The sequence below is a fragment of the Pleurodeles waltl genome, chromosome 8 (genome assembly GCF_031143425.1).
Source record: "Pleurodeles waltl isolate 20211129_DDA chromosome 8, aPleWal1.hap1.20221129, whole genome shotgun sequence".
NCBI lineage: Eukaryota > Metazoa > Chordata > Amphibia > Caudata > Salamandridae > Pleurodeles > Pleurodeles waltl.
Window position 1 is genome coordinate 197,436,395 of NC_090447.1, and position 18,936 is coordinate 197,455,330.

At 45.1% G+C, this 18,936-nt stretch overlaps 1 protein-coding gene across 2 annotated transcripts in view; it reads left to right on the forward strand.

Moving 5' to 3' along the window:
- CCT8 (chaperonin containing TCP1 subunit 8) overlaps positions 1-18,936 on the forward strand; it is a 70,330-nt gene that overhangs the window by 16,499 nt on the left and 34,895 nt on the right. For both annotated transcript variants that reach the window (XM_069204070.1, XM_069204071.1), the window contains exons 4-9: positions 6-155; positions 1,215-1,395; positions 2,088-2,149; positions 5,480-5,617; positions 13,631-13,809; positions 14,991-15,057. In XM_069204070.1, the coding sequence (XP_069060171.1) occupies positions 6-155; positions 1,215-1,395; positions 2,088-2,149; positions 5,480-5,617; positions 13,631-13,809; positions 14,991-15,057 (777 nt within the window). The remainder of the gene's footprint in view (positions 1-5; positions 156-1,214; positions 1,396-2,087; positions 2,150-5,479; positions 5,618-13,630; positions 13,810-14,990; positions 15,058-18,936) is intronic.

Below are 18,936 nucleotides of genomic sequence, written 5' to 3' on the forward strand. Positions count from 1 at the left end.
TCAAGGTCCAGCATCCTGCAGCGAAAATGATAGTCATGGCTTCTCACATGCAAGAACAAGAAGTTGGTGATGGAACAAACTTTGTCCTGGTTTTTGCTGGTGCCCTTCTTGAAATGGCAGAAGATCTATTGAGAATGGGATTGTCTGTTTCAGAGGTGTGTATTTGTTTTACACTGACTTACATTTTGTTTGTATTTCCCAGCTGGCTAACTCTTTACCTGAACGATTTATTTTCTGCTTGGCTATAGCTGTGTACCCAGTGTTTATTCTCTCTGCATGTTAATTTATTAAACCACGGGGAAGCTGCACAATTTCAGAAGTTGAATTCAATTAGTGTAGGTCCTCCTCTTAGCAGTGCTCAGCGTGTTTACAATGTATGTCAAAATAAACATTGTGCACACTTCATCTTGGAAATTCACAAACTGGAGCTTCCTTCAATGTAGTAAGAGGCAAAATCAGCAGTCCCCCCTATCCTTGTCAAGGGTAGGCCAAACGGTGTATTGAACATGAGTGATTGGATGTTCACCAAAATCCCTAAAGCACCCTAGTTCGTGGCTAGACAACCTGAATATTGTGTGCATTCGTGTTTTTATTTTTAATGCCGGAACACCCATGTAAAGGCTATTTTCAATCTTTGTACTGTTTTCCCTTAAGCATGTTGTTGTTTGCAGGCACTGGAAGTTGTAAGCTGTTCGGCTCTTGAATAAGAAAGAGGTTTAGCACAGTCCACTGAGCTTGAAGACTCCTGTTACAGATATTGAGTCCATGCCTCTTGTGCCTGGTTTTTCACTTTTCAGTGAATTGAAAATACCTGGTGGCCAACAGCAAATTTGTTTTGGGCTTCCTCTTTCTTCACTTCGTTGTCCTTGCATATACAAAAGAGCAGAACCTTATGCCCAGGGTAGTACTTACAAGTGAAATTCGCACTTTTCTGAGAATTGTGAAATGTGTGGAATGTTTGCAGAGGTGGGACAAACATTTGTTTCTCACTATGGTTAGTGCAGATTTCCAAAACTTTCCTTAGACTGTCCCACAGCAGAGGGAGCACATGAAAAGGACTCCAGTCTGATTTGAGTGACTAAGCAGCCTAGTCATAGATTATGTTCCACAATTTTATTTTCTGAAGCTAGTACCTAGATGTTTTTTATTTTAATGAAAGCTATCGATTTGTGTGTACTCCGATTTCTAAAGGGTAACTTTTGCTCACACCACAGGTCATAGAAGGGTATGAAAAGGCTTGCAAAAAAGCCCTAGAGATCCTTCCTGACCTGACCTGCTGCTCTGCGAAGAATCTTCGTGATCTTGAAGAAGTGTCATCTCTGCTGAAAACGTCTGTCATGAGCAAACAATACGGCAATGAAGTCTTTCTGTCCAAGCTTATTGCTGAAGCATGCGGTATGTCATTTTACCATAAAGTGAAGAGCTAATCTCAAATCAAAGGCAACCAAATATAAACATTATATTCATTTTAGACAAAATAAATTCGACTTCCTGGTTTCTGCTGCTTTAATTTGATGACCAACTGTGTGCACTAAAATTAGCACAATTGATACATGTAGAAAACACAAATTATATCCGTGTTATTAACCTGCAGATAGTTGCATGATTGTGCTCTTATTTTTCTGTGTTAATTAGCAACCTTTCTTTGCTGTCTGTAATAAGTTTTTATTTGTTAATGGCTCAAGCCCATGGCATGCTCCAGAAAAAAATCTGAGCATTAAGGAAGTCTGTCCGAATGAGGCTCTGGCAAGTTTAAAAGCGCTACAGAAGTGCAAGTTAAATGTTACACCTGAAATGTAATGTCCACTATTACGTCTTTGTAAATCTGAAAAAAATAATACAGACAGAGGGAAATCTATTGCAGTTAATGTTTTTTTCCCCAGTATGTACGTCTGTCTTAGTTAATAACATTGAATCACTAAGGCAATTTTTGACGAAGTTGGGTTGGTACCTTTCTATAAATGTAGTGACTTTAACTATTTTTTTGTTCTACTTAAATTCTGCTTTAAAATTTCCATTCATTGTTGACCTGTACTTTTTTTATTTGCAATACAAAGTTGCTGATGCATTCTTATTTTCTCTTTCAGTTTCTATCCTTTCAGATTCTGGTCATTTCAATGTTGACAACATTAGAGTTTGCAAAATTTTGGTGAGTTCTCCCTTCGTAATGGATTACTTTTTCACATTCCATGTGAAAAGGAATTGGTTAAATTAATGTTCTGGCACTATAGAATAGCGTACGCCAGAGAAGTGACTCGAGGTTTCAAAACTATTAACAATTTATGAAGTCCGTGTATAACCTGACATGTAGCCAAATGGAAAGCCATTGAGGAGTAATTAGTAGAGATGGTCCGGATGCATGTGCTGCTGAATAACACAACCAAAGTCAAGCAATGCAGTAATGAGTGTACGAAATGTGTAAGGCAATGCCTCCTTGGCATGGTTGCCCCCTGACTTTTTGCCTTTGCTGATGCTATGTTTACAATTGAAAGTGTGCTGAGGCCTGCTAACCAGGCCCCAGCACCAGTGTTCTTTCCCTAACCTGTACTTTTGTGTCCACAATTGGCAGACCCTGGCATCCAGATAAGTCCCTTGTAACTGGTACTCCTAGTACCAAGGGCCCTGATGCCAAGGAAGGTCTCTAAGGGCTGCAGCATGTCTTATGCCACCCTGGAGACCTCTCACTCAGCACAGACACCCTGCTTGCCAGCTTGTGTGTGCTAGTGAGAACAAAACGAGTAAGTCGACATGGCACTCCACTCAGGGTGCCATGCCAGCCTCTCACTGCCTATGCAAGTATAGGTCAGTCACCCCTCTAGCAGGCCTTACAGCCCTAAGGCAGGGTGCACTATACCATAGGTGAGGGTACCAGTGCATGAGCATGGTACCCCTACAGTGTCTAAACAAAACCTTAGACATTGTAAGTGCAGGGTAGCCATAGGAGTATATGGCCTGGGAGTTTGTCAAACACGAACTCCACAGCACCATAATGGCTACACTGAAAACTGGGAAGTTTGGTATCAAACTTCTCAGCACAATAAATGCACACTGATGCCAGTGTACATTTTATTGCAAAATACACCCCAGAGGGCACCTTAGAGGTGCCCCCTGAAACTTAACCGACTGTCTGTGTAGGCTGACTAGTTCCAGCAGCCTGCCACACTAGAGACATGTTGCTGGCCCCATGGGGAGAGTGCCTTTGTCACTGTGAGGCCAGTAACAAAGCCTGCACTGGGTGGAGATGCTAACACCTCCCCCAGGCAGGAGCTGTAACACCTGGCGGTGAGCCTCAAAGGCTCACCCCTTTGTCACAGCCCAGCAGGGCACTCCAGCTTAGTGGAGTTGCCCGCCCCCTCCGGCCACGGCCCCCACTTTTGGCGGCAAGGCTGGAGGGAACAAAGAAAGCAACAAGGAGGAGTCACTGGCCAGTCAGGACAGCCCCGAAGGTGTCCTGAGCTGAGGTGACCCTAACTTTTAGAAATCCTCCATCTTGCAGATGGAGGATTCCCCCAATAGGGTTAGGATTGTGACCCCCTCCCCTTGGGAGGAGGCACAAAGAGGGTGTACCCACCCTCAGGGCTAGTAGCCATTGGCTACTAACCCCCCAGACCTAAACACGCCCTTAAATTTAGTATTTAAGGGCTACCCTGAACCCTAGAAAATTAGATTCCTGCAACAACAACAAGGACTGCCTAGCTGAAAACCCCTGCAGAGGAAGACCAGAAGACAACAACTGCCTTGGCTCCAGAAACTCACCGGCCTGTCTCCTGCCTTCCAAAGAACTCTGCTCCAGCGACGCCTTCCAAAGGGACCAGCGACCTCTGAATCCTCTGAGGACTGCCCTGCTTCTTCGACGACTAGAAACTCCCGAGGACAGCGGACCTGCTCCAAAAAGACTGCAACTTTATCCAAAGGAGCAGCTTTAAAGAACCCTGCAATCTCCCCGCAAGAAGCGTGAGACTTGCAACCCTGCACCCGGCGACCCCAACTCGACTGGTGGAGAACCAACACCTCAGGGAGGACCCCCGGACTACTCTACGACTGTGAGTACCAAAACCTGTCCCCCCTGAGCCCCCACAGCGCCGCCTGCAGAGGGAATCCCGAGGCTTCCCCTGACCGCGACTCTCTGAAACCTAAGTCCCGACGCCTGGAAAAGACCCTGCACCCGCAGCCCCCAGGACCTGAAGGACCGGACTTTCACTGCAGAAGTGACCCCCAGGAGTCCCTCTCCCTTGCCCAAGTGGAGGTTTCCCCGAGGAAGCCCCCCCTTGCCTCCCTGCAGCGCTGAAGAGATCCCTTGATCTCTCATTGACTTCCATTGCGAACCCGACGCTTGTTCTAACACTGCACCCGGCCGCCCCCGCGCCGCTGAGGGTGAAATTTCTGTGTGGGCTTGTGTGTCCCCCCCGGTGCCCTACAAAACCCCCCTGGTCTGCCCTCCGAAGACGCGGGTACTTACCTGCAAGCAGATCTGAACCGGGGCACCCCCTTCTCTCCATTGAAGCCTATGCGTGTTGGGCACCACTTTGAACTCTGCACCTGACCGGCCCTGAGCTGCTGGTGTGGTAACTTTGGGATTGCTCTGAACCCCCAACGGTGGGCTACCTTGGACCAAGAACTGAACCCTGTAAGTGTCTTACTTACCTGGTAAAACTAACAAAAACTTACCTCCCCCAGGAACTGTGAAAATTGCACTAAGTGTCCACTTTTGAAATAGCTATTTGTGAATAACTTGAAAAGTATACATGCAATTGAAATGATTCAAAGTTCCTAATGTACTTACCTGCAATACCTTTCAAACAAGATATTACATGTTAAATTTGAACCTGTGGTTCTTAAAATAAACTAAGAAAAGATATTTTTCTATACAAAACCTATTGGCTGGATTTGTCTCTGAGTGTGTGTACCTCATTTTATTGTCTGTGTATGTACAACAAATGCTTAACACTACTCCTTGGATAAGCCTACTGCTCGACCACACTACCACAAAATAGAGCATTAGTATTATCTCTTTTTACCACTATTTTACCTCTAAGGGGAACCCTTGGACCCTGTGCATGCTATTCCTTACTTTGAAATAGCACATACAGAGCCAACTTCCTACAAAATGCATTTGTCTGCGGCAGTCAGTATTTATTGTGATGTTTTCATGTTTAACTGGAATCTTTACTCTTTACTTTAATCTTTACTCTTTTGAAGAGACTGATGGAAATTGATGGCTATCTCACACTAATTATTTCCCAGTGGTGCATTTTCTTTTAGGAGCCTGTGTCTCAAACATACAGTTGCAACATTGTGTTGCATAAACAGTTGTCAGAAAATAAATTTTCTCTAGAATAGTTGTGGAGAAGTTATGAAATCATACGCTTTCTTCAAGAATACAACCCTTTTAGAAATGTTAAAATAATGCATCACAATGATTTATTGTGTCTGAGTACAATACAAACTTATAAACAGTGCTTTGATGTTTATTATTTAGGGGTCCGGAATGCTGTCTTCATCTGTTTTACATGGCATGGTATTCAAGAAAGAAACCGAAGGAGATGTAACATCAGTTAAAGATGGCAAAATTGCAGTGTACTCGTGTGCTTTTGATGGAATGATAACAGAAACCAAGGTAAGAAGATTGGTAGAGTATCAGAAGTATGTGCATAAGGGAGGGTGATTAGGTAGTGACTTTTGGGGTGATTTAGGGAATAATTGTGATGATTTTCGGTTCTTGGTTTAGCAATGGCAGGTGTATTTGCTTTAGTCTGAGATCTGTTTGTGGTCTAATCCCTCTTGGAACAAGACTTCTAAGAGGCACCCCATTACAGGTTGTTGGGTTTCAAGGGTAAAGATGGCAGAGCAGCAGCCCAGGGGGAAGTCTTTACAGAGCTGCTGCATGGTATCCTGTGTTTGGCAACAGGTGATCGAGGGACTGCAGTTGCAACTTTTAGTTTGGGTCGAGGGATAATGATTGAAAATCTGCCATGGGGCACAAGGCTGGATTTGTTTTGACCACACTTGATGCTCACAGAAAGGAAATTCATGTTTTGGATACCTACATACTCTTGAGGGACTTCCAGTGCTTCGGAATTGGTTATATTTATTTTGAAATCGGAGATCCCTTCATACCTCAAAATTTCTTCCATAAGTGGGGGAACTGGTTGTAGTGGATTTATGAGAGACAATTACATTATCCCCAGACATCTTTAGATTGAACTCGTCTTTCGCTTGACTTACCCCCTTCTTGTCTGTATTATTCCTGCTATGTTTAGTGAACGTTTCCAATGTTGGGGCAAATAGGGTGGAGAGAGTGTAGCCCTTGCCTATGCTAATGCTTGTAGTTATTGTGTAGGCTTAGACTTTGTGACTTTGGCTTTAGTGCTCGCTCTGGGATGATGCTAGCGTGCTACAGTCAATCTTAGAAAGCACAGACCCAATCATACATTTTGAAGTACAGCATGCATGTTAGACCAGTTAACATGATTGACTGCTATTTTTGGCGTCTAGGGCTAGCAATATTATATCACACCTAATTCGTAGGTAATATAGCTGTAAATAGCTTAACGTCTAAAGAGGTTTGGCCTGAATCGGAAGGTGAGAGTGATACGAGACAGTCGCCTTTATTTTGAGTAGTTGTGGATAGTTTTTAGCCTACTGGAAGTTGACTCGTATTTAATCCTCGGGGGTAATATTAGCATTTTTGTAGGATAGATTCCAAATATTTAAAGAGGCCAGTCTGTTTTACAGTTTTTAAACCTTTTACAAGGTAATCATATTGAACTTTTTACACGCGCACCTCTGTTGGTCCTCTTTTTCTCTGCCTGCCCCTGTGTCACCTCCGATCTGTGTTCAGAGGATGGTGGTAGCAGGGGCGGCAGTAGCCATTTTTACTCTGGTTCTTTGTCACCCGAGCGGGCGCCATCTTTGGAGGTCAGCGCTCTAGTGGCCTGACTCCCCCAGATCAGGCAACCCTATTTCTTCCAGCAGTGCTGCGACTGCGCCTAAGGCAAGCCCGTCTGTGCCCATCCGCACCCAGCCGGGACCAGGGGCCAGTAACTGTGCCCAAATCAGGTCAGAACGAATTACCCACGATGCAGATTATTTTATTTTCTCTTAGGAATACTATAGCCAAGAAATGGGAGACCGCACATGGGATGAGCTCAGGCATCTCAACCACGGGACTCCCATATATTGTGAATTATTCTCATAACTCTCCGCAAAGCAGGTTTCTCTTAATCAACTGCAGATCACTGGATGCCCACAAGCTAGATATTAATCTGCTCCTGGACACCCAGAAACCTACAGCACTGTTCTTAACCGAAACCTGGTTACACGAGGGCTCAGGACCAGATGTGTTTCTGGTCTTGCCCAGTGCGTACTCAATCATCAGGGTGGACAGAGTGGGGGAGGAATTGCTATTATTTTTAAGGATACCCTTAAGGTAACCTCATCCCCCCCCTTGATGTCCCAGACTGTTAGGGTTTATTTTTCTTTAACCCCCAGTTTTAGTTTTTTAGGAGCCCTAATCTACCGTCCTCCGGGATCAGTGCAACGCTTTTTAGAATTATTCCCAGAATGTGTTGCTGAGTTAATCTGTAGTAAGCCTAATTTCACTATTCTAGGGGACTTCAGTATACAGGCAGAAAACGAGGACATGGCTACAGTCCAGAAATTTCTGTCTGACATGAAAGCTTTGGACCTCTCAATTAATTACAGGTCCGACACATAACAAAGGCCACACAATTGATTTGATTTTTAGCAAGATAATGAATCTTACTGTCTCCTCTCTGACCCCTTTAGCATGTTCAGACCACTTCTTAATTGATTTTAGTCTTTCTATCCAGCAGGTTGGAAAATCTCTGCTGACTATACTTCAACCCCTTAGACGTTGGCATACGCTTAATGTGACTGACTGGTCTAATATACTAGTCCGTACTAAACCCACTGTGAATGAGAACTTGAGTAGTTCCATAGACTCTGTAAATAACTGGATCACGAATAGTTTGGACGACCTCATACCCTACACAGTGAGGCGGGGGCCATCTACTATAAAGAAAAGGGAACCTGGGTTCTCCTCTCAGCTGCATGCTCTCAAAAGAGACTGCAAAAGGTTGGAAAGGAGACAGAGAAAATCATATAGTGCTTCTGCTTAACAAGACTATAGGAGAGGCATTAGACATTTCCATTTGGAAATTAAAACAGCCCAAAGAATTGATTATTCGGCAATAATTGAACAGAATGCCAACTCTCCTAAAGCATTCTTTTAGTTATTAAAATATATTGTTTCCCCCCCTGCATCATGTAGAAGGGGTAGAAGCTTCTCATAAGCATAGTAATGATTTAGCCTCCTTCTTTCAGGATAAAATCACTGAGATGTACTCAGATTTTCAGGTCAACCCCACGAGTCATGTAAACATGAAGGTACAACCCTCTAATGGGTCAGTCAGGTTCTCAGAATAGTATCCTTCTCTGGCGGATGAAGGTGATAGGAGTCGCGGGGACTGTGCTAAGTTGGTTTAGTGAGTTTGTAAGCACACGTTCATACCAGGTACTGGACAGATCTTTCTACTCATGCAGTTTCAATAGTAGATGGGGGGCTACCTCAGGGCTCCTCCCTTAGCCCTTCATTGTTCAATATCTATATGTAGGCCCCTTGCTACGGTTGTGGAGCTCCTTGGCCTCTCACTGATAACCTACGCCGATGATACACAATTGATGTTTTCTCTGACTTCAAACCACAACTCTTTAGACACCTCGCTCGGCCCTTGCTTATGTGCAATATCTGATTGGATGTCAGATTGTAAATTGAAACTTAATGCAGACAAAACAGAGGTCATGTTCTTGGGCTCTTAAGTTCCTTTAATGCCATCCTCCACTGCTCTGTCTTCTTTGAGAGAGCTTCCAGCACCCAAGGAACACATTAAGAGTTTTCTGATTTGGCTTGACCCGTGGCTAGCCATGGATCAACAGGCAAAGAAAATCTTGGCCTCGTGCTTTGCCATATTCAGACTCCTCAGGAATGTGTTTAAAAGCCTTCCGTTCGTAGCCTAGAGATGAATTATACAGGCATTGATTAGTTCACGCCTGGACTATGGCAATGCCCTTTTTCTAGGGTGTAAGGAAATGCCTCCTTGGCATGGTTACCCCCTGACTTTTTGCCTTTGCTGATGCTATGTTTTGAATTGAAAGTGTGCTGAGGCCTGCTAACCAGGCCCCAGCACCAGTGTTCTTTCCCTAACCTGTACTTTTGTTTTACACAATTGGCACACCCTGGCATCCAGGTAAGTCCCTTGTAACTGGTACCCCTGGTACCAAGGGCCCTAATGCCTGGGAAGGTCTCTAAGGGCTGCAGCATATCTTATGCCACCCTGGGGACCCCTCACTCAGCACAGACACACTGCTTGCCAGCTTGTGTGTGCTGGTGAGGACAAAACGAGTAAGTCGACATGGCACTCCCCTCAGGGTGCCATGCCAACCTCACACTGCCTATGCAGTATAGATAAGTCACCCCTCTAGTAGGCCTTACAGCCCTAAGGCAGGGTGCACTATACCATAGGTGAGGGCACCAGTGCATGAGCACTGTGCCCCTACAGTGTCTAAGCAAAACCTTGGACATTGTAAGTGCAGGGTAGCCATAAGAGTATATGGTCTGGGAGTCTGTCAAACACGAACTCCACAGCACCATAATGGCTACACTGAAAACTGGGAAGTTTGGTATCAAACTTCTCAGCACAATAAATGCACACTGATGCCAGTGTACATTTTATTGTGAAATACACCCCAGAGGGCACCTTTAGAGGTGCCCCCTGAAACCTTAACCAACTACCCATGTAGGCTGACTGGTTTTAGCAGCCTGCCACACTCGAGATGTTGCTGGCCACATGGGGAGAGTGCCATTGTCACTCTGTGGCCAGTAACAAAGCCTGCACTGGATGGAGATGCTATCACCTCCCCCAGGCAGGAGCTGTAACACCTGGCGGTGAGCCTCAAAGGCTCACCCCCTTTGTTCCAGCACCACAGGGCACTCCAGCTAGTGGAGTTGCCCGCCCCCTCCGGCCACGGCCCCACTTTTGGCGGCAAGGCCGGAGGAATTAATGAGAAAAACAAGGAGGAGTCACTGGCCAGTCAGGACAGCCCCTAAGGTGTCCTGAGCTGAAGTGACTCTAACTTTTAGAAATCCTCCATCTTGCAGATGGAGGATTCCCCCAATAGGGATAGGAATGTGACCCCCTCCCCTTGGGAGGAGGCACAAAGAGGGTGTACCCACCCTCAGGGCTAGTAGCCATTGGCTACTAACCCCCCAGACCTAAACACGCCCTTAAATTTAGTATTTAAGGGTTCCCCTGAACCTAAGAATTTAGATGCCTGCAACTTAAAGAAGAAGAGGACTGCTGAGCTGAAAAACCCTGCAGAGAAGAAGACACCAACTGCTTTGGCCCCAGCCCTACCGGCCTGTCTCCCTCCTTCAGAAGAAAACTGCTCCAGCGACGCTTTCCCCGGGACCAGCGACCTCTGAATCCTCAGAGGACTGCCCTGCTTCCAAAAGACCAAGAAACTCCAGAGAACAGCGGCCCTGTTCAACAAAGACTGCAATTTTGTATCCAGAGGAGCAGATTTAAAGACCCCTGCAATCCCCACAAGAAGCGTGAGACTTGCAACACTGCACCCAGTGACCCTGACTCGACTGGTGGAGAAACAACACCTCAGGGAGGACCCTCTGGCGACTCCGAGACTGTGAGTAACCAAAGTTGTCCCCCCTGAGCCCCCACAGCGACGCCTGCAGAGGGAATCCCGAGGCTCCCCCTGACCGCGACTGCCTGACTCTGAAATCCCGACGCCTGGAAAAGACCCTGCACCCCCCAGGACCTAAAGGATCGGAAGTCCAGTGCAGGAGTGACCCCCAGGAGGCCGACGTTCAGGAGGCTGTTCGGAAGGGTGGTGGAGCCTTCAAGTTGGAAATTGAGGTCTCCAACGTGGCGAAAGCTCTTGGAGATGGGGGCAGCGGGGGTGATGAGGGCAGTGAAGAGGTTGCTGAAATTTCATTGTGGGTCCAGGGGTCAGTAGGCAAGGACTCCCCTGGTGGTTGAATTGCTGTCTGTTTGCATCTTGTATCGGAGGTGCTCGATAAAGATGGTCTCTGGGTTGTTGTTATTAATTTTTCCTACCCCAATCCTGCTTCAGTAGATGGGTCTCTTGTAGGAGACCTATGTGACCTTGTGATTCCCTCAATTATTCTGAATAAGTAAAATGGTGGAAACCTTGTTCCTGTCCCTTTACAGATGTCCATCCTTACATAAGTTTCCCAGTTCAGGTTACTTCTCCTCCCTTTACCCTACCCTTTCAAGTGTGCCTATATTCTTGGCCTGCTGTGTTTCTGACTTTGCTTTCTAAATCTCTAAAGCTGTTGGTTGTCGGTGTTTCTTCATCTCCATGCTTATTTCACTGCTTGTCTTCTCGATTGTCTGGCTCTCCTTCCTTCCTCTGATTGAACCACTATCCCCTTACCTGGCAGTTAGTATGTCCTGTTTTTTTATAGAGCTTGTGTATCACCCTACCCTATTGGTATCGTATGTCTGGCATAAAGGAAGTTTGTGGCCTGTCTAAGTTCACGCCGCTTCTTAAGGGTAGCCCCTGCCACATTTTGTAATAGTTTCCCCTTGTAGGCCATCTACCCTGTTGCATTTTTTCTTATTCTGTATACTAGTCTTACCATGAGTTCCCTGCATTACTGCCTAGAAAACTTTGTGGTCCTACTGCTGCGGGGGACTCGATGAGTGTTTAATATTTCTATTGTTAACATGTTAGTTTCATGGGCTTGCTCAGGGCAGCATCCTTTAAGACTGCATAGTAGTCAACCATGCAGACCATCTTCTCAAATTGCATAAAGGAAAATGCTTTTCCTATCCTAATTGCAACTTATTGGCTACCACCCACCAGACTGCTCAATTTGGAACTCTTCTGTGTGGTACGTTAAACTCATTGCCTTCTGGCTATATCGTTTGTCTCTTTAGAATCCCGCTCTACATCTCTACATATCCAGCCTAGCAGTTTATCTAGGAAAGTGTCTACGATGTAGTGTTTAAGTCACCCCTGCACACGAATAGACACTTGTACAGTGCAACATCGAAGTTAGGAATCAGTTGCTTTGTGCCATCAGCAACATTGACAATTAGCATTATGGAAAGCCGAAAAACACTGTAGCTGTAACTTGTAATGTGCATTATCTCTTCTGACTTCTTGTGTCATTACGTAGCACACCTAGGCAGAATTTAACACTGAGTTTGCTTTCCAATTCTGCGAATGTTACTGCATGGATTCAGATTCCAATGCAAAGGATAATTATACTTGCTCTGCTCCCAAAACAGCGAAATGTGCATGCTATGCATTTTCACGCTTTGCGAGGGAAAAAAACTACAGCAAAGTAAGAACCCAAATAGGGATTTTCAGGAGTAACATCAGAAAAAGTTGTGTGTTTTTTATTTTTATTTTTTTTATGAGAAATGTGTAGTCCTAGTAAACCTGCCATAACACTTTTCGAGTGTCCTGAAGCTATTCGTATGTATAGATTTGATAAATAACTGTACTGGTCTGAATACACTTCTTTAAATTAATTTTTTGTTTTTTGTTCTGATGAAGTTAGGCTGGAGAACTGGGGTAAGAAAGTGTCAGGCGAATAAAATTTTTGAAAATAAGTTTTGTAAATGTATTTGTTCTATTTGAGGTTTTGACATTCTCATATGGATGATGTTTCGCTAAGCTACTAAGAAAACAATTGTAAAACTGAAAATAATGTTGATTCTGTGTTAAGAATATGCAGCAAGTGTCATGGTTGATAGGCTTGACCATGAGTGCTTACTCGTATTAACATTTTCATGTATTTATCTTTTTTTTTTTTTTTTTTTTATCTACATGACATTTCAGAATATTTTTATATACATTTTTACGTTATGTTACATCTGACCCTGAAGATTGGGTTTCTGCTCAATACTTTAACATCAAATATACAACCGCTTACAGCATGGCTTTATGGAATCGAGTACCTGCCCGCAACACGGTCTCCTTCCTCTTTATATGTAGTGGAGTCCAATGTAACAAGATACACGCATATTACTCTAGTTACAGTCACAAATTACTAAAACTGGTTATCTCATTAGAGGGGGAGAATCAAATTGCACTAGCATGCTTGTGGCACATTCCACGCCGCACTGTATAGATGTGTACATTATCTTCCCCCCCCCCCCCCACCCCCCACAACCCCCTTATAATTGAGTTCTGACATAATCTTGCCACTTTTAAAGAGGCACTATGATTCCCACTAATGGCCAGGTTTTAAAATGTTGATATTGCAAAGATGCTTGGCTTCAGTGGCTGCTTGTCCTTTAACTACAAGTTATTTTCGGACGGTGTTATACTTACCCCCTGAACTTCCTTCCACACACCCCCTCCTCTTCAAAGTGACAACAGTGGAGTCAGGGAGCGTCCAATAATTCAGCTAATTTATAGTAACATCCACCTACACTGAAACGTTGCACAAGCAAGTAATCAAATCTTAAAAGTACTTTGTTATTTTTCAGGAAAGATACAATTTCAAAATTCACTTTAACAGATTAATTTAACAGGAAAACTGCTTCTTATTTTAAAGGGCACAGTGCTTATTAAGAACGCAGATGAACTTATGAACTTTAGCAAAGGGGAAGAAAATCTCATGGAATTACAAGTGAAGGCAATTGCTGATGCAGGTGCAAACATAATTGTAACCGGAGGAAAAGTTGCTGACATGGCTCTCCATTATGCAAATAAATACAATCTCATGGTTGTGCGGTAAGTCTGAGAAAGGAGGTTTGTATTGTTTTTAACATTGATTTTGTAACCGATCTTGAGTGCCTCTTAATGCACCAGTACAGTCACTCAGGCTCTTGTTCTCTCTTAGATTGAAAGCAACACCTTATTGTTTGTAGGCCTACCAGAATTCCATCTTTTTACCCTGTATCTGAGTGAAAGAGCAGCTGCCAGAATAGCAGCTGTACAGAAACTGATTACAAAAACTTGCACCACATTGACTTTGATGCGTAACTGAGTTTTAAAAGGCATACAGAACTCGTGCACCAGCATAGTCATACATAGAGCTGTCTCTATTAGATCCTAACTCTAGTGTGGCAACCTGCAGCTGGGTGGACCTCTAGCTAGACCTTGGCCATACTAATGGTTTTGTTGAAGCTTATCTAGTGTCTAACCCTGTAGAGCTACTGCCTGGGACCTTCAAGGAAAATACACTAAAACTACAGCACTACCTTAAAGCTCTATGTCTACTGCATTTGACAAAAGATATGCACTTCTAATTATTTTGTCACTGTGGTCACTTTTAAGGGACAAATAATTTACAAATTTTGTAGCTTGCAGAGATCTAACACAAAGCTCCACATGTGAAAAAAATTGTATGCATTTCTTCTGTCTTCTGCGTATTAAAATTGATTAGCTAATCAATGGCGACAATGAGTGGGACACAACAACATTTTGAAACCAAGAAAATCTGATAGTCAAAAAGCCTGAAAGCCAAGGGTGGTCGAATTGGTTATTGAACTGACGTATGTCTCGCATTTTCTTAACGTTTATGAAAGTATTTACTTCAGGATGGGGCATGTAGGGTACCAAAGTCCTCAGTTAGCAGGTAACTTGTAAATGCATATCAGCAATCTTAGCATAACGTTGCGTTCCATCTCGAACTTTGACTTTTTATACAAAGTAATATGTCACCCCCACTTAAAGGGCACATAAGAGAATAGATGTACACTTGTTCTTCTTTTTCTGCCTCTGAGTCAGTACTGAACAAACTTGAAATCTGATAGTTGCTGACATTGATTAATATGCTAGGTCAGTTTTGGTAACTCAGTTATGATGCAGACGTCAAAGGGCAGAGACTGTCGTGTTTATCCTCAATTTAAGTTTTAATTTCCATCCAATTGTTTCTGTATATATGAACCCTGTGTTGCCCTCTTTTTTAGGTTAAACTCCAAATGGGATCTGAGAAGACTGTGCAAAACAGTTGGTTCTGTAGCTCTACCTAGAATGGTATGTTTTCAAATATTATCACTTACATCAATACATTGACATTGTGCTTCAAAATTCTCAATTGTTCAACTGGTAACTGTTTTATGCATCTTTATTCAGCTGAGCACGTTACCTTTGAGTTTGAAGGGTTGAGAGCTATCATAGGGTCTATGACCTCCAAACTGAACAATCTGTTGACTTGGTTTCTAGTCACTGTGCCCCAGGCACCAAGGTCTAGTAAGACAGTATGTGCACCCACCTGGGGAAGTCCATTAACAGAGAAAAAAAGAGCAATAACGAAGGGGGTTGGCAAGAAGACCACAGCTCACTAATGGGGCAGGAAAGTGAGTAGCCCAAGCATGAAAGAAAAGATCAAAGTCCAAGAGAAGACCCTTACATTCCGCCCCTCCCCATTGCCCTACGTTTACATCTCCTGACCTATATTGTCAACATTGCACTTGCCCCTACCACTGTTACATCACCAGGTAGGCATGTTGGTAAAAAAAAAAAAAAGTAAAAGTCTGTAACTTAATGTAAATCTGTGGTTACAGAATAAATGCTACAAACCACTGAAATCCTCCTAGAGAAGACGTACAAAAGCCTTATTACAAATAACTTGCACCACATTGACTTTGAATACCTTTCAGTTTTCAAATGCATGTGAAAGTGCTGTACCAGCGTAGGCCTGCTTGGTACACTTACCAACCCCGACCATTGCCCAGCAGAAAGGAACAGTGCCATCATAGCAGAAGGAGTCTGAGCTAACCAAAGGTAAGAGCTAGTGCCTACTCCAAGATTCTACCAGGCATAGAAAAGGCAGGGGCATGGTGGACCTGAAATTTCACCAATTAAACACAACCCTTACTATCCTAAACCAGTAAACACATTGGTTCTCAAAACACACACCCCAAATATGACAGAGGCAAAAAGAACCCATATATGGGAGACTGCAGATGTTATTAGGATGAAGTGGGTAGACGGACCCTCCTAAGGGTTACAAGTAACTCCTGAGTAGAGATTAATGCTGCCACCTCTGTTGGTCTACCATGACCTGACTAGGGAGGTGTAGGAAAGGGTCCTCTTTCTTTTTATGGTTGCCCCCATTTTCTTCCTGCTGTCAGTGTGTTTGACTGTGTTCACTGGGATCCTGCTAACCAAGACCCCAGTGATTATGCTCTCTCCTCCGAATTAGGTTACTACTAACCTTTTCTCCCCACGCTAGGTATACTGCTGCCCTTATGTAAGTCCCTAGTATATGGTACCCAGGTACACACGGCATTGGGGTTCCAGGGGATCCCTATAGGATGCAGCAGTTTTTCTGCTACCCATAGGGAGCTGATGCAAAGGGTTCTGCAGGCCTGCCATTGCAGTCTGTGTGAACCGGGTGCACACACCGGATTTCACTACAGGTCACTGCACCAGGTCACTGTAAGTCACCCCTATGGTAGGCCCTCTCAGCCCAGAGAGCAGGGTGCAGGTACCTGTGTGTGAGGGCACCCCTGCACTAGCAGAGGTGCCCTCACAAACTCCAGCTCCATTTTACTGGACTTCGTGAGTGCAGGGACTCCATTTTATATATGTACTGGACATAGGTCACTACCTATGTCCAGCTACATAATGGGCATGTTTGGTATCAAACATTTTGGAATCCTACCCCAATACTGTTGCAAGTATTGGAAGAATGATTCTATGCACTCTGGGGGGGGTCATAAGAGGACCCCTAGCATTGCTACCACTGGTCTTACAGGGTTTTTCCATGCAGCCCAGCTGCTGCTGCCGCCCCTTGGGCAGGTTTCTGCCCTGCTGCTTGATTAGATTGTGCAGTCTGCTGCCCCCCACCCCTCCCTCGCCGCCCAGCTTATGGAGTTTCTTATCTGGTATTTCGTTGCCTAGTTTGAACCTGCTCCAGAAGTCCGGTCTGGATGAATTGCTGCGGTTGAAGGAAGTTGACGGCTATGGCCTAGATATCTAGAAATAAGACCCCAGCCGCCGATGAGCTACCCATAGAGTATTATGCCACATTCTCTGCACACCTAGCTCAGCCCCTCCTAGAGGTGCTCCACGAAGCCAACACACAAGACTGACTAACAGACTCAAAGCGGGAAGTGCTAATAGTGGTTTACCTAAACCGGGGCATGACCCCCTGGACGTCCAATCATACTGCCCACTGTCCCTCCTGAATCTTGAAATTAAAGCGCTGGGGAATGTGCTTGAAAATAGGTTGCTCTCACTGATCAATACTCTGGTCCCTGAGGATCAGTCTGGTTTTATACCAAGTCGTAGTACCGTACTTCATATCGGTTGTCTTTTAAGGCTTATCCATGGCACACCCCAGGTGACGGATGGCCGGGTCGCGGTCTCTTGATATTGAGAATGCCTTAGACACCTTGTTTTAGGACTTCTATTATCTACTCTTCAGCTCATGGACTTCGGTGAGGGGGTCATAGGCTGGATATGCACCTTTATACACGGAACCAGTAGCCAGAGTATGAACAGGACAACTAATTTTGGACCGCTTTCGGATCTTGAGAAGCACGAGGCACGGTTGCCCATTAGCGCCACTGCTGTTTGCGGTTGCGATGGAGCTGCTGGCGTGCCACCTACAACTCAAGGCAAGGGACTGGGGGGGGTTCCGGGGCTCGACATTTATCACATTATATCCCTTTATGCAGATTGTAAGGAAATGCCTCCTTGGCATGGTTACCCCCTGACTTTTTGCCTTTGCTGATATGTTTTGAATTGAAAGTGTGCTGAGGCCTGCTAACCAGGCCCCAGCACCAGTGTTCTTTACCTAACCTGTACTTTTGATTCCACAATTGGCACACCCTGGCATCCAGGTAAGTCCCTTGTAACTGGTACCAAGGGCCCTGATGCCAGGGAAGGTCTCTAAGGGCTGCAGCATATCTTATGCCACCCTGGGGACCCCTCACTCAGCACAGACACACTGCTTGCCAGCTTGTGTGCTGGTGAGAACAAAACGAGTAAGTCGACATGGCACTCCCCTCAGGGTGCCATGCCAACCTCACACTGCCTATGCAGTATAGATAAGTCACCCCTCAAGTAGGCCTTACAGCCCTAAGGCAGGGTGCACTATACCATAGGCGAGGGCACCAGTGCATGAGCACTGTGCCCCTACAGTGTCTAAGCCAAACCTTAGACATTGTAAGTGCATGGTAGCCATAAGAGTATATGGTCTGGGAGTCTGTCAAACACGGACTCCACAGCGCCATAATGGCTACACTGAAAACTGGGAAGTTTGGTATCAAACTTCTCAGCACAATAAATGCACACTGATGCCAGTGTACATTTTATTGTGAAATACACCCCAGAGGGCACCTTAGAGGTGCCCCCTGAAACCTTAACCGACTATCTGTGTAGGCTGACTGGTTCCAGCAGCCTGCCACAACCGAGACATGTTGCTGGCCCCATGGGGAGAGTGCCTTTGTCACTCTGAGGCCAGTAACAAAGCCTGCACTGGGTGGAGATGCTAACACCTCCCCCAGGCAGGAGCTGTCACACCTGGCGGTGAGCCTCAAAGGCTCACCCCTTTGTGCCAGCACCGCAGGAAACTCCAGCTAGTGGAGTTGCCCGCCCCCTCCGGCCACGGCCCCCACTTTTGGCGGCAAGGCCGGAGAAAATAATGAGAATAACAAGGAGGAGTCACTGGCCAGTCAGGACAGCCCCTAAGGTGTCCTGAGCTGAAGTGACTCTAACTTTTAGAAATCCTCCATCTTGCAGATGGAAGATTCCCCAATAGGATTAGGGATGTGACCCCCTCCCCTTGGGAGGAGGCACAAAGAGGGTGTACCCACCCTCAGGGCTAGTAGCCATTGGCTACTAACCCCCCAGACCTAAACACGCCCTTAAATTTAGTATTTAAGGGCTCCCCTGAACCTAAGA